The 15,298-nt window shown below is 30.1% G+C and overlaps 2 protein-coding genes across 3 annotated transcripts; both read right to left on the bottom strand.

Moving 5' to 3' along the window:
* Positions 1-2,854: 2,854 nt before the first annotated feature.
* On the bottom strand, positions 2,855-6,299 carry LOC112708144 (thylakoid lumenal 17.9 kDa protein, chloroplastic). Its single transcript, XM_025760303.3, has 4 exons — positions 5,903-6,299; positions 5,277-5,391; positions 5,030-5,099; positions 2,855-3,203 (listed from the first exon to the last, which is right to left on the bottom strand). Exons 1-4 carry the CDS (start codon positions 6,202-6,204, stop codon positions 2,974-2,976), a joined length of 717 nt encoding a protein of 238 aa, XP_025616088.1. The 5' UTR covers positions 6,205-6,299; the 3' UTR covers positions 2,855-2,973.
* A 1,007-nt stretch (positions 6,300-7,306) lies between these two features.
* Positions 7,307-11,993, bottom strand: LOC112708143 (protein-tyrosine sulfotransferase). Of its 2 annotated transcripts, none has more exons than XM_025760301.3 (13): positions 11,235-11,993; positions 11,003-11,068; positions 10,679-10,841; positions 10,515-10,586; positions 10,047-10,335; positions 9,552-9,692; positions 9,147-9,251; positions 8,901-9,042; positions 8,545-8,591; positions 8,358-8,426; positions 8,140-8,259; positions 7,839-7,970; positions 7,307-7,653 (listed from the first exon to the last, which is right to left on the bottom strand). In XM_025760301.3, exons 2-13 carry the CDS (start codon positions 11,049-11,051, stop codon positions 7,513-7,515), a joined length of 1,470 nt encoding a protein of 489 aa, XP_025616086.1. In that variant the 5' UTR covers positions 11,052-11,068; positions 11,235-11,993; the 3' UTR covers positions 7,307-7,512. The 2 variants fall into 2 exon arrangements, with proteins under 2 accessions (XP_025616086.1, XP_025616087.1); XM_025760302.3 differs by having other exon boundaries at positions 7,307-7,650.
* Positions 11,994-15,298: the final 3,305 nt, after the last annotated feature.

Here is a 15,298-nt window from a genome sequence, read left to right as displayed (position 1 = left end):
GATTAGTCTTTTGATCACTTTCAATTAAAATTTTAATATGTATGTTGAACAAATAAATTTTTTAATAAATTTTATTATAAGATAATTAATTTCAAAAACTATTAATATAATATAAATTAGTTTCTTTTAAAATAATAAAAAATTAATATATATATATATATATATATCTAATAAAAATAATTTTAAAATAATAAAAATTTCTTAAAAATAAAAGATCCTGTTTAAAATCTTTTAGGGACCAGTTTAAATGTTGACTATAAATTTTATATCTCATTTAGTGATATAGAAAGAAATGTGTGTTAACTTAATATATCCAAAATTTTGTAAGGACGAAAATATCTTTCTTATTAAGAGAAAATCCATTGAAGAATACTTTTAAACTGCTGGATATTTGTGATAGCCTATATCTTAATACTAAAGATGATAGTTTTGTAATTATAGTAAAGATATTTCTTAGTGTCTCTCTCTTGATCACTTTCCATCATGGAATTGATACTTCTTTGGAAGATATTATTCTATTAAAGGTGTTGGAGTCTCAAAAAGAAATAGGGAAAATTTAATCCCAAGGACCACTAACAATAAATAATTATTAAAAAGGACGACTAATTATATTAAACTTATTTCAAAAGACCAATTTAAATCAATTTAAGAAAAAGGATTAAATAATTATTTTAAATAGACAATCATATCTTTAATCAATTTTTAACATTAAAAAATATTAAAAAAACCCTAATTCGTTTTTTTTAATTTCTAAATCCCTAAATTTAATAACTCTAAATTTTTAATCTTCTTTTATAAATATTGTAATATCTAAAATCTTACTCATCTAAGTCTCTAATTCTATTTATACTTAAAAGTAGAGAATCAATTGAAGAAATTTATCAAAAAAAATAAAAGAAAAGAAATCGCCAATTAACAAAGTAAGTTTTATAGCCTAATTTAGAAAATCTAAGAATTTTTTTTATATACAAATTTATTTTGCCTTGAGACTTGGTTATGGTTATTCTTTGAATTATCTTTGATAATTAATTTTGATATGTGATTTTTTGTGAAAAAAATTAAAATTACACTAAAAGTAAAGATGAATAATGAATTGAAACTGAAAAAATTAAAAAGATTTTTTTTGTTTGATATTTAAAATATCATTAGAGATTAATTAATAACGTTATTGTGCTTTTAAAATAATATGTTGGTCCTTCTTTATAAGTTTTATTTAAATAAGTTCTTTTTAATAATAATGATGTTGGTCCTTCTTTATAAGTTTTATTTAAATAAGTTCTTTTTAATAATAATGATATAATTTAATTAGTCTTTTTTATTAATTGGCTTTTGTTAACTGTCCTTCTTGCCAATACTCCCAAAGAAATATCAGGCCTTTTAGATCCATCACATCATGTAGGGCTCAACCTTTTGTATGTGATGCTGAAAAAAATATTAAAAAATATATTTCAAAATTATAAAAACTAAGAAATAATGATGATTTTTGTGTAGAAGAATGTGGTTCAGAAGCACACATATGTATATATTATAGTATAGGCAGTTGTTAACAACTGGTTATATATGATGATAAGTCATTTGAACTTATAATAAGTGAATAAAATTTAAATCTGAATAAAAGATATTTATGATATTTACATCTATGGTAACATGTATAACTAGCATTTTTTGTCAATTTTTTTTTCAAAAATAAATAAAAAAATTATGTTTTTCCTCTGTTAGTCATAAAAGGGCAATACTATTGATCTCTTTATTCCCAATGCCTAAGATTAAGTAGTAATTTACCATCCTTCCTCACAAGAAATTCTCTACCTTGGTTTAAAATTTGGAAAGTACATAGAATATTAAATTATTAATTATTCCGTGTTGTTCTAAATAGGGGTGGAAACAGGCCAAGGCTGTCATACAGTTGATTGGTCTGAGCCTGGTCTGTAGTTTGTTATAAGTTCTTTATAAATTACTAGGCTTGGTCTGTTATTCAGCCTGGCCTGGCCTGAAGCCTGTTAAAAAATCTGATAATTTTTTTTACAAAAATAAAAATATTATTTAAAAAATTATTTTTTAATAAAAATAGTTATATGTAATATGTCATATATTTAATATTTATAAAAAATTTTAAATTTTTAACATATTTAAAATATACAAAAATATTTATAATAAAATATAATAAATTTAAAATATCTCATAATTTTATTAATAATAAATAATTATTTATATATTTAATTATATTTTAACAGTAGTCACCAAAAAAAAAATTATATATTAACAGGCCCAGGCAGGCCTGACAGGCCTATAAAGCTAATTAGTAAGCCTGGGCCTGGTCTATTAATATATTAAGACTTTTAAAAGAGTCTAGACCTGTACCTATTTTATAACAGGCCAGACCAGGCCAAACACAGGCCAGGCTACAGGCCCCTGACAAGCCGTCTGACTTTTTTTCACTCCTAGTTCTAAGGTATTTGCAACTATTTATTTATTTTAGTTAAGTGGAGTGCATCAAAAGCTAAAATATTTATATATTTTTTTTTCAACTTAAATTTTTAGAATAAATATTTTTATAATATATTGTCAAAATATTTTATGATTAAAAGATTTAGAATCTGTCTCTTATTACTTCCAAAAGAAAAGAATTTCAATACGATATAAACAATTAAAAATTTCACGTAAACCTAAAATAAAAAATTGTTACACAAAAAACATATTAAAAATATAATTATTCGTGTATTTATTTTTGTCAATTTAAATTTTTAGAATAAATAATTTTATGACACATTAAAACAAAAAATATTGAATCATATCCAGAAATATGTTTCTGTCTTGGTGAGTGTGAGACTCTGAGATTAATAATACTAAAATGTAAAATATAATAGAACTTTGTTATTTATATATTTGATATATATGAGAATTGTGTTGATGACATTGAATCAATAATGAATGAACTTTGCTAGTTTGATACAAATAATTGAAAGTGCATTATTATTGTTGTTCTTGCATGGAATCAAAAGTTGGAGCATACCATCCCAATTGGTCTCCAATTTGCTTGAGTCTTGATTGTTGACCCTTAGAATCTCCAAATGCTGTTGTGAAAGGGTATACATAAGTTACTTTTGTTGCCATACATCTGTATAAAACTACATCACCTTTCACTAGAAATTCAAGTACATCTCTATCAAACCCTCCATCAACTTCTGCTTGCAGATATTGCCCTGCATATATATGAATTATTCCTAGTATTAATGAAGTTATCATAAGTAGAACTTCATTCTTATATTGTTGCTTATGGTATATTGTTTTCTTTTTGTTAGATATATAATTATTCATTTTTTTTGTTTGATATTTTAATTTTTGGATAAAATATATTTTTTGTCCTTGAAATTTAGCAAAAATTTCAAAAATATCTATAAGTTTTATTTTGTTTTAATTTCATCCCAAAAGTTTTTTATTTACATCAAATATATCCCTGATAGCTAAATTTTTAAAAAATTTAAGATCAATCCAACAAAAATACATGAAAGTTATGTTTGATTTGTTTGCGTTGAATGTTGTTCTTATGAAATTATTGTTAAATTGGTCCTAAATTTTTCGAAAAATTAGCTGTTAGGAATATATTTGATGTAAATCGAAAATTTTTAGGACAAAATTAAAAGAAAAAAAACTTATAGATATTTTTAAAATTTTTATCAAATTTCAAGAACAAAAGATATACTTTATTCCAAAATTTTATTAATGGATAATGATACGAATAGTTATATCTAACATTTTATTTCACGAAAGACTAATTTTGGAGTTGATCTGTAAAGTTTACATAAATTCTTTTTTCCTCTTTTTTTTTGTTTTATACTAAAATTCTTTTTTTTTATAATAATAAAAATCGAACTCTATATTTTTTGTTATAAAAACTCTAATATTATATCATAAAACAACTTACATGACAATGCTCATTCTTGTAAATTAAGATAGAATTTCATTATAAGACAAAGGTAAATATATTTACACTGCAATATTAAGAATGGATAAGATATATAACAATACATGTTTGACTATTTAATAGTTTAACCCTTAAGAAGAAATGGTTCATGAATCATGACACTTTTGGTAATTAATGTAACTTCCTATATCATTGTTGCTGCTTACTGGTATTAATAACAAATAGGGTAAATTATAGTTTTTGTCCTTAAAAATATTTTTAGATTTTATTTTATTTTAATTTTATCTAAAAAATATCTAATTTGTATTAAATATATTCTCTGACAACTAAACTTTTAAAGAAATTTAGGACCAATTCATTAACAATTTTATTAAAACAACCTTTAATCCAAGCAAATCAAGCATAATTTTCATGTATTTTTGTTGGATTGGTCTTAAATTTTTTGAAAATATAGCTGTTGAGAGTATATTTGATGCAAATCGAAAAATTTTAAGACGAAATTGAAACAAAATAAAATTTAAGAGTATTTTTAAAATTTTTTACTAAATTTTAAAGACAAAAAATATTCTTTACCCTAACAAATTTGTATATTAATTAAAAGCTGAATAGAGCAAGTTACATTAGTTTAGACTAGCTTTTGCTGTGTTCAAAACTCAAGAGAGTTTATGATAGAAGTTTTGAAAAGAATGGTCAAATTATAAAAAGTTGATATAAAATCAAGAAAAAAGGACAAATAGGTCCTTAACCTTTTGATCCGCAAATATTTAAGTTTTTGATAATTTGAAAATATATTTAAGTTTTTGACCTTTTCAAAACCTGGATATATCGATTCCTCATGTTCACTTGAGTCTGTGACTCAACAGAAAAATCAAACGTGACTCCCGTTGTACTGACCTGGTTGATACGGATGCACACGTAAGAGAGTTTTTAAAATTGGACAAATTAAACTCAAGAATCAATATGTCAGTATTTTGAAGAGTTCAGAGACTTAAATGTATTTTTAAATTCTCAGATACTTAAATGTCGACCAAAAAATGGGGATGAATTTGTCCTTTTCTCTAAAATCAAACATGGATTAAGTCTTCACAGTGCAATATGCATTACCATCAGGGGTATCTTCCACAGCCTGAAATTTCACATTTTTCTGGGTCTTTAGTATTGCTTCCCGCAATTTCTGGGGAAAAAAATAGAAAAAATGGGAGAAAATTCAAGAGATGATCATGAGGAATGGCTAGAAGACATAAATGTAAAATGCAAATGTAACAAGAAAGTCACAAACAAAGAAATTAGGATAAAAGAAACACAGGGCACTTTTGATTGATTAATGATTAATGATATAATATATAGTAACCTCAATAGCATTGTCTGAGGAATTTTCTGGAATTGTCCAAGGGAGTTCAAATGATGAAGACTTAGCATTTGTTGATATACATCCTGGATTGAATGATGGACATGGTCTAATTTTTCTGCAAGAGAATAATAATGTACAAAAAGAGTTTTGGTAATTATAACTCCTTTTTATTAAAAAAAAAACACTATAAAACATGCTATAAACTACAAAATTGAACAAAATTTCACTTATACATAAAACTTAGTCTAATATATAAGTTTAAAGAATAAACATTTAAATTAGTTCAGATGAGATACTTTACTCTCTAACAAATTTCACTTATACATAAATCTTATTCCTATTGTTTATCTTATCCTATTCTAAAAAATAAACGCAGTCTTAGTTCTTAAAAATATCATTATGAAACAAATTTGTTCTCTCAGAAATTGTCTAAGTAATTCTTAAGACTTCTAGAAAGTACGACTGAACTAATTTGTCTGATAAAAATAATTCTCTAAAATAAAAACTAATTAGTAATTAGATGCAAAATATTCAACAAAGAATTCTAGAAGAACAATTTGGATATCTATTCAAAATTAAAAATAGACAAGGCAATATATGATGAATAATTGAGAATTTTGACATACCCATTTTCCAGTCCAAGCTGTAAGTTCTTGGATTGAGAGAAAGGAGTTGTGGGAGAGATTGGTGGAGGGAATGATTGAGAATTGAGGGAAGGAATTGCAAGTGAATAATGGAAGGGAGAGGTTAATGTTGAAGCTGCAAGGGCCAAAGACAGAAGATTAGGTAGGACCCTGCTTTGTCCACCAAGTTTTGGATTGTGAGGGTGAGTTTTCTTCAGTGTTGGAAGAAGATTGTTGGTGTTTGTGGAAGAAGAAGAAGAAGAAGAAGTAAGAGGAGGGAGGAATGATAAAATCATAAAACTCATGACTTCATGAAAGTGAAGTCAGTTTCTCTATCCATCTCTTCAGTTAAAAGCTTGTTAGAGCCACACAAGTATGTAGGTTGTTGAATGTTAATCCTTTGTTGAAAAGTGAAAGTACAAATTTACAGTTACATACTGCATTTCAAACTAAAAAGTGTTTGAGGGTATTAGATAAAAAATTAATTTTAAATAATTACTTTTTATATTAAATACGTAAATGGTTATCTAAGAGAACGGTCATAATTGCACGATTGTGTAAAACATTTTATATTCTTAGTGCATCAAAACTAAATTTATTAGATAAATAATAATAATAATAAAATATTTTACACAGCAATGTATTTACAATTTTGTTTATAATTATTCACACACACACAATTATTACATTAAAAATGATGTTTCATAATGTATTGGATAAATTGAATTGAAATTCCTTTATAACTTAATATTAATATGATCAATTTTTTATGTACATAGTATCCCATCAATAAAAATAGATCAATATTATTTTCATTTTCCATTGAAAACCTTTTTCATTATTATTGAGGTAAAGATTAGTCCATTTAAGTTTGGTTAGATTTGCCTCTATAAAGCTAGAAAACTAAACATACATTAAAATCAATTTTTTATGAATTCATATTATTTTAAAAATCTTACACTATTTGTCCAATTAAATATTGCATTTATATGATTTTTTACACAGTGGATAATCCAAATACTAATGTAATAATACATCTACATAACAAACCTCATAGTGTATACAATTGAAAGCAAGTGTACTGTAGAATATGAAGGATACAGGTGTCCAATCAATTATTTCACCATTTTGGAATGCTCAATTATATCTGTTCAGTACAATGTAAATCAAAACCTTTCGTTCAAGATAAAGTTAGCAACTTCTGCAAAGCTGTGTTTAAATAAGAGTGAAATATAACATATTGCTTGATACAAGAAATTTACTATACTTGAGGTGGTAAAAAAAAAAATCTCATGTAAACAAATTCCCTGTGACTTGATACATGATAGAGGTAAATGACGTCGTTTAATCTATGGGAATTTTGATAAGAGTGTAGAATATGAAGAGTATAAATAAGGGCCCAATCTATTGCTCTGAATTTTCCTTATAATCATATACTTGTATGTGTAGAACTGGTTGGTACAAAAATACCATCATGATCATAACAGTTTATAGTTGCACCGAAATGTCTAAATGGTTAAAACAGAAAGAACCCCCAACCAAGACTTGAGAATTGAGCTTTCTATATGAAGGGACAAAACTAGGAACAAAAAGATGGCACTTTAGTACAGTTCTTACTTAATCTTCAACGTTCTTCTTCTCACATTTACAATTAGTAGCGATACGAAAATGAGGAAGGCAAAAGTAATTGCCAATGGAAGGAACTTCCAGAAAGTGATTTCAGAGGCATTGCTTGATATATTGTCCCATCTCTGCTGCATTTAGCAAAGGTAAAAAGCAATCAAAATTAAAAAACACGGAAACATGCAAGTCGCGAGAAACAGGCCAATTCATAGTTAAGCCAACTTCATAGCCTAATAAATATATCTTTTGTTACTTATCCTAACTATTTTAATACCTGTAGAGGAAATACAAGAAAGATCAGACCTTCAACACATACCTCAGTGAACATCCGCATTGTAGCTTTATGTTGTTTATCGAAAATGGCTCTTGCATACTCGTAAAGCTCTAAGTCCAGGTCATTAAGAGACCGTATCTCTTGGAGAACATCTTCACTAACTCGAAGCCGTGCCTGTAAAATCATAAGAGTCATCGGCAAGGGATAGCACAACACTGCAAGTTAATGGTAGGCTTTTAAATTATCCAATGCCCAAGTCAAACAAGCAACAAGACCAGGTTTCATGCTTCATTGAACAGAATTGTGGAATGATATTCTTTTAGCATTATATCTATTTATTTACCTCCTTAGTAAAGTTCACTGGAGAAATCCCCTTCAAAGAAGCGATACGCCGGCTTGACTGGGCCTTGCGTAAATTAGAGATGCAGCCTTCATAAGCATCCATGAGCTCTTTAGCAGACATCTGAAATCGATGAAAAATAAGCATGCAATCAGAGATTGGAAATAAACTATTTGATAAATTCATAAAACCGGCATAGTTGTTGTGTGAAACATCTTTACCTTCAACTTTGTTGCTTCACCACTGTCACTTGAAGTAACCTCACTTGCTACTGTCTCTGAGGTACTATTCTGTCTTGAAGGGAGAAATGCTATAAGAGTGCTTCCCTTTATATTTTTTAATGAAAAGGGATTTACCCTCACTCAAACTTTAATAACCAAGTAACATCAAGAAAGAGGTGCTTCTTACCTGATGTTCACTGCTATCAGGATCAAAATCCAAAACTGAACTCTGTTCTGCAGTACATGTACAACAACGATAGATGTCATTGAATTTTATTTTTATTTTTTTTAAAGAAAAAATAAAAAATATGGCCAACAGCCCAAGACTAAACATAAGATGACAACATCAATGTCTACCAAAGTTCAGTGTAAAACGCGATATTAGAATATTAGACAAGCTCGCCGATATCATCTGAAAGCATTACATGCACAGGTACATAGCCTTAGCTCTAAATTCTGTACTAATTTTACAGCCCCTTTGTAACCTACCCCAAAGTTTGACCGAAACTGAAAATTGCTAATAAAGTTATATAATACACTAACCTGTTTTATCAACAAGCTCCAGGGTAGTGTTTGGAGCATTAAGCTGTGATATAACCTGAGCACCAACCACATTTGCAAACATAGTTGCAGATTCTCTATGCTCTTCAGTAAGACCAACATATAACATATTATCCAGTTTCTTCTGCAAGATGTACAAGCACAAGAAACACATATTGAGAAAAGGAACAGGGAGAAGCTGAGAACTACATGTTGAAATTATCACAACTTCCAAAGCTTATTTATTACCTTTGCAACTTGTAGCACATATTTGCCAAGAATCTTGTACTTCTGTACACAATGGCGCACTTCGTGTGCTTCTGCCAGATAAGAATTGTTCGTCAAACCTGCAACCTGATAGTCAGAGTCAAATTTTTTTATTGATTATGGTCACCACTACCAAGAAACTAATTAATACAATGTGATGTAAATTATAGTCAAATGAAAATATATTCATGATTCATCCATATTTTCTTGTGGCAATAATCAACAACATAAGATTTGACCAAAAAAAAAGAAAGAAAGAAAGAAATTCTTGCCAACAAATTCTAGTTGAACCACTATTTGAGAAATCAGCATAACACATATCATGGCAATTGCATAAAATGATGACTTAAAATCCCTATACTTGTAAAGAAATGCAAGCTGAATTACTTGGAATGTGGCTCCGTTATGTACAATATCCCTGGCTGCAGGATGATTGATGTATTCATATAATGGCATTGCAAAATCTTCCATGTCATAATAATCATCCTTCTCTATTATATGCTGTCCGTTTCTGCGCCTTGCATCTCTCTGTCAATTTAAGGTCCACATAAATCATATATGCAACGCATCGAAATAGAGAACATCACGGAGTAAATAATTTACTTTCTCCTTGGCAAATTTGGGGATTTATGTTTCCATCGTCAACATAAGCAATTGGTTTAAACACATCTATGTCATAATCATACCATAAAAAACAAGTTATCCACCTAAACATAGACTACCTAGCAAGTCCAAGATTACTTTTCACACAAGAACCAGGCTAGATGCATATGCTCTTCAATGCTACTATATCAGCAATATCCATCCTCCTCTAATAAATGCTACTATAGATGGTCAGACACAGAACTTATTAGTAAGCTTTACAAATGAAACATGATATACCCTTTCAAAAAGATCTTGCCGCATCCATGGAACCAGATACTTCCATGGCCAGATATCCAGTGTACTAACTCCTTTGGTCTTAGAGCGCAAGCGTAAAGTCATTTGTGTTGCAGATGTCAAGTTGGGATGCACCAAAAATCTAGCTGCAACCTCTATTGAAAATTCATACATACTAAAGACACGATCTACCGGATCCCTAAGTATGGTAACAACTGAAGTTCTCGCCTTTGGAAGTTTGGATGTTATGCTATAGTCATCATGTGTAACTAACAGCCTGCATTTTGGTTTGCTACAAATTGACAAACACAGAGAAAACACTAAATAAGTAATCTGTTTTCAGTTTACAGTAAACTTTTGTATGTATAATATGGCTATTCAAGAACAAACTACAACCAACAGTAAGAATATTGTGAACTTAGAGAAGCTGCTACGCTTTACATCTGCATGATAGTAAGAACAAGATAGCACCTTGGATCAAAGCGCAACTTATCATAAGAGCGAGGGCATTCCAGAGAGTTGGGATACAATTTTTTCAAGAAACTGCAAAACACAAAGGTCGACAAACTTGTCAACAACACAGCTCAAAGTCATTCAGCTGCCTCAATAACTACATCATACAAAACAAAATTTACCAGTGGAAATATGTCCGCCCTCCCGTCCTAGGCACATGGAGGAAGAACAGCAAATCCCCCAGCGTGTGTTTATCCTCCCTGATTTCATTATCAAGGGAAGTGTATGCCCAACTCTTAACAACTCTCTCACAGTGCCCAAAATCACTTGCAAAAGCATCATTCACTAGCACCAAAACAATAAACATAGGAAAAACAATCAAAGTACTATAAGAACCATTCACTAGTACCATAAGATACGCACTCATGCATAGTTCTAAGTTCTAACACCTAAGTACTAAAAAAGAATAATTTAACCACATTTTTAAAATCATCCACCGTTGATACCTAATAAATTAAGAACCAGCAAAGCACAGAGCTTGAGAGCAGGATCCATGCACGAAATCCCTAATCCTGTAGCAGGCAATAGAAATCAGTCAGCAGAGTAAAAATCAGGAAAGAAAAATGACCAAAAAAATCACACAAAACCTAATAATATTTAAAAAAAACGAGGCATCAATTTCAAGGGATTCGAAACTACGGCAAGGGAAAATGGAACAGTAGTAGGTGATGGAGTTACCACAAGATCGAGGAGGACCCACTGGAAACAAAACCTTGTTGTTGGTTGAGAAAAAGGAGACCTTCTTTTTTCCGGGAAAAGGAATTTGCGACAACAATTATTGGCAGTGAAGTAATGAACAACACAACACAAAACAAAAGAGAATGAAAGGTTCTGAGGAGAGTCTTGTTTTCACTGTTTCAGGCTTTCAGCTACTGCAAGCTACTGTGCAATCTCTCTGGGAATGATGGGCAAAATGGTAATATTGCCAGGCTGAACTCTCCTCTGGACGCCGACGAAGATGACTCTCCTCTGAACGGCGACGGCGCTGCCTCTCGCCCGACGACAACGTTCTCTGAGGTTTCTCAGGCGCGCGACGCGACGACTGCTGCGGTGCCGGTGAGAGGGATATAATTACAATAAAATATTTTACATAACGATAAAATTAATTTTTTTTTTATAATTATTCACACACACGATATAAAAAAATAATTAGTTTGATGGACCTAGTATATATAATTGAATGTACACATAAAATTATTTTATATTAATAATATTTTAAAATTAAATTCTTTAAAATTTTCGTATATTTAATGTATTAAAAATAAAAAAATCTTTTTTAATAAATTTTAATTAAATATTTATGTATTTTTTAAAAATAAAAGATTGCGTGAGCATGATATGACTCTAAAGTTTGATATAAACTTATGGTTGAGTGAAATGAAATTTTGTGTGAACAATTATAAAAAAGTTGGATTTTAAAAAAAAATAGTAAAGAAGTATGTAATAGTAAGTTTAACCTTATGATTTCTTTAGATCATATAGAGGATTGAGACGAGATATTCTCTCTTTTTTTATCTTTTTTTAATTTATGTAAAGGATTTATCTCATCTACTCCACATAGAAAAACAGAAATGCAAAATTATGATTTTGAGGCTAAACTACAAATGTCCTACTATTAATTTTTTTTTCTTTTTTTCTTTTTTGCAAACAACTCAATTCGTTTTAGTAAAGCTACGGAGGAAGCGCGTAAAAACTTAATAAATATGTTACAGGTATATTCCTCTATCAATGATCAAGTGAACATTTGGATAAGTCATTAGTATTTTTTGTTCTTAATACTCCTACTAAGACTAAAGAGTAATTGACAGCTATTTTGTATGTACTTCATGTGAAAAATCAGGATAAGTACCTAGATCTTCTCTCGATGATACAGAAATTTAAGAAGACTACTTTCACTTATGTTAAATATAAAGTTTTAATTAAAACAAATATAAAGTTTTAACAAAGTTCTAGCACTAGAAACGGTGATTATTTTTAATGAGTGAAAAAAAATCTCATTAATGTTGTAGTTAAAAATTAATGGGTAGAACAACTAATTGTAAAAAAATTAATTTGGAATCAACAATGATTAAACACTCATTTCGGCTCAGATATTGTACAAGTTATACTACAGACAAAAATAAAAGATGTCGAAGACTATATTACCTGGCCAAGAGATAAAATGAATATTTATACAATGGTGTTTAGGTATCAAGGTATCAGATTGCTCATAATTTTTTACATGCACTTCTGGAACCTCTCCCAATCTAATGTCAACCGAAAAAAATTCTGGAACAAGTTTTGAGATTTGCAGCGCTAGCCAGTAAAAAATTTTCTATGAAAAAATAGTTATAGTAGAATTCTAGTCAGTTATAATTATACAGAAGAGTTGGTGGAATAATCTCTTTATGTTGATATTGTGGAGAGACAATCCTCCATTATTTGGTAAGCTGTAAAAATTTAAGATGGTGTGGAGTCTCTTTTGTTGATTAAAATTTTAAATCAACTTGCATGGACTAGAAGCTTCATGAAACATGGTTAAAGAATTGAAGAAGCAAAGTTTGAATTGAAAACAATAATCATTAATTTACTAGAAGATGTTGGAAATTTGAAGAATAACCAAGAACATTCAAGAGAGTAGTATAACTACAACATTCTACAACAATGAAGAAGTTCAAAATCAAATTGAATTGGAATTGAAAGAAAGTTGCACTCATCACCTCTATACTAGAAGAATCATGAAGTGCATTGAAAGGTTCAAGATTGATGACTAAACTTAATGAAGAATTTTCAAGATGTGCTAGAAATTACTTATTTGAATAGTCAAAGGAAGAAGCAAAGTTGGATAAGTATGTGTATTAAGAAGTTAGTAGAATCATAAACTTTTAGTATGAAACTTTGTCTATATAAAGGCATATATGCCTTATGTATTTTGTGTGTTCTATAATAAAATGTGTATGTTTTGAAATTTGAAAATTCTCTCCCTTGTTTTATGAGTGTTAGTGAGTTTGAGAGATGAAAAATATGATAGTGTCATTTATATGAGTGAGTGATCCTAGGGCCAATAAGTTGTGGGTATTATACTTACATTTGGTATCAGAGCTGGTTAATCCAGCGCCTGGTGTTTGAGAGTTTGTGAGGTGTGAGAGAGTTCTCACATAGTTGTTAATTCATAGAGTCAGTATGGCAAACACTTTCAATATTGTGTGGTCCGGTCCCAAGTTAGATGGGAAACTTGATTATAGTTATTAGGAGACTTTGATGTCCACCCATTTGAAGGCCCAAAACCTGTGGAATTTCATTGAACCAGGTTTGCAAGAAGGAGCAGATGCTGCCCAACAAAGGAGAGATCAATTGGCGCTATCTCAAATTCATCAAGGAGTAGATTATACGGTGTTTGGCAAAATAGCAAATGCCAAAAGTGCAAAGGAAGCATGGAACACGTTGAAGCTGTCATACAAAGGCGTAGATAAAGCTCAGAAAGCAAAGCTACAGTCTTTAAGAAGAGAATATGAAAGGTACGAGATGTCTAGCTCAGAAACCGTTGAGCAATATTTTACTCGTGTTACAGATCTTGTCAATAAGATGAGAGTCTATGGAGAAGATATTCCCGATAGCAAAGTGGTGGAGAAAATTCTTCGCACCATGCCGATGAAGTATGACCATGTGGTGACTACGATACTAGAGTCCCACGATATGGATACTATGACGATTGCAGAGTTGTAAGGAACCATGGAAAGTCACATCAGTAGAATACTGGAGAAGTCAGAAAAATCAACTGAGGAAGCCCTGAAAAGCCGAGTGAATTTCAACAACGTTGCAGAATCAAACCGTACACAAGAAGGACGAGGTCGTGGTTTTAATTTTCAAAGTAGAGGCAGAGGAAGTTTTAGAGGTAGAGGTCGTGGCAATTACAACCAAGGAAGTTACAATAACTTTACACCACCTAATCAAGGAAGAGGTGGAACGAATTTCAGGCCTGTCAACCGAGGAAGAGGTCGAGGAAATTTTCATCAAGAAAGAACCAATTTCAACTGTTTTCATTGTGGAAAGTATGGACACAAAGCAGCAGATTGCAGATTCAAAGTGATGAATAATAATCAAGCACACATTGCAGAAAATCAGCATCAAAATACTGATAACAATCCGGGTACTCAGACTTTATTTTTTACAAGTAATTCATGTGCTAAAGATGAAAATATATGGTACTTGGATAATGCTTGCAGTAATCATATGTCTGGTAGAAAGGAGTTATTTTCTTCATTAGATGATTCAGTTAAACTATTATTGAAGTTTGGTAATAGTACAAAGATCCCTATTGAAGGAAAAGGGCACATACCAATTAGATTGAAGGATGGTTCTCTGAGTTATATTTCTGATGTTTTCTATGCTCATGAACTTGATTACAATTTACTGAGTATGGGGCAATTATCTGAGAAGGGATATAAGATGATAACTTATCATGGATATTGTACTGTATTTGATAACAACGGAAGGTTCATAGATAAAGCAAAGATGACCTCAAACAGAATGTTTCCGTTAAAAATTCAACATGTTAATCCCTCTTGCATGAGTTCTGTGATACTTGATGATAACTGGTTGTGGCATATGCGGTTTGGGCACTTTCATTTTTCTGGCCTAAACTACGTGTCAAGAAAAGGACTTGTTTCTGGCCTACCACGGATTCATATTCCCAATTGTATTTGTGAGATTTGTCAATTGGGAAAGAAGCACAGAGATCCATTCCCTACAGGAAAATCATG

This window comes from Arachis hypogaea, chromosome 8, assembly GCF_003086295.3.
Source record: "Arachis hypogaea cultivar Tifrunner chromosome 8, arahy.Tifrunner.gnm2.J5K5, whole genome shotgun sequence".
NCBI classification, from domain to species: Eukaryota; Viridiplantae; Streptophyta; class Magnoliopsida; order Fabales; family Fabaceae; genus Arachis; species Arachis hypogaea.
This window is presented reverse-complemented; position numbering and strand designations above follow the sequence as displayed.

Excerpts from the sequence above, each read along its gene's own strand:
- LOC112708144 (XM_025760303.3), bottom strand. The coding sequence starts at position 6,204 with ATGAGTTTTATGATTTTATCATTCCTCCCTCCTCTTACTTCTTCTTCT. Across the intron at positions 5,392-5,902 it reads CAGCTTGGACTGGAAAATGG|AAAAATTAGACCATGTCCAT; the intron begins GTATGTCAAAAT and ends ATTCTCTTGCAG. Across the intron at positions 5,100-5,276 it reads CCTCAGACAATGCTATTGAG|AAATTGCGGGAAGCAATACT; the intron begins GTTACTATATAT and ends TTTTTTCCCCAG.
- LOC112708143 (XM_025760301.3), bottom strand. The coding sequence starts at position 11,051 with ATGGATCCTGCTCTCAAGCTCTGTGCTTTGCTGGTTCTTAATTTATTA. Across the intron at positions 9,043-9,146 it reads ATGTGCTACAAGTTGCAAAG|AAGAAACTGGATAATATGTT; the intron begins GTAATAAATAAG and ends TACATCTTGCAG. Across the intron at positions 7,654-7,838 it reads CAATGCGGATGTTCACTGAG|CAGAGATGGGACAATATATC; the intron begins GTATGTGTTGAA and ends TGCTAAATGCAG.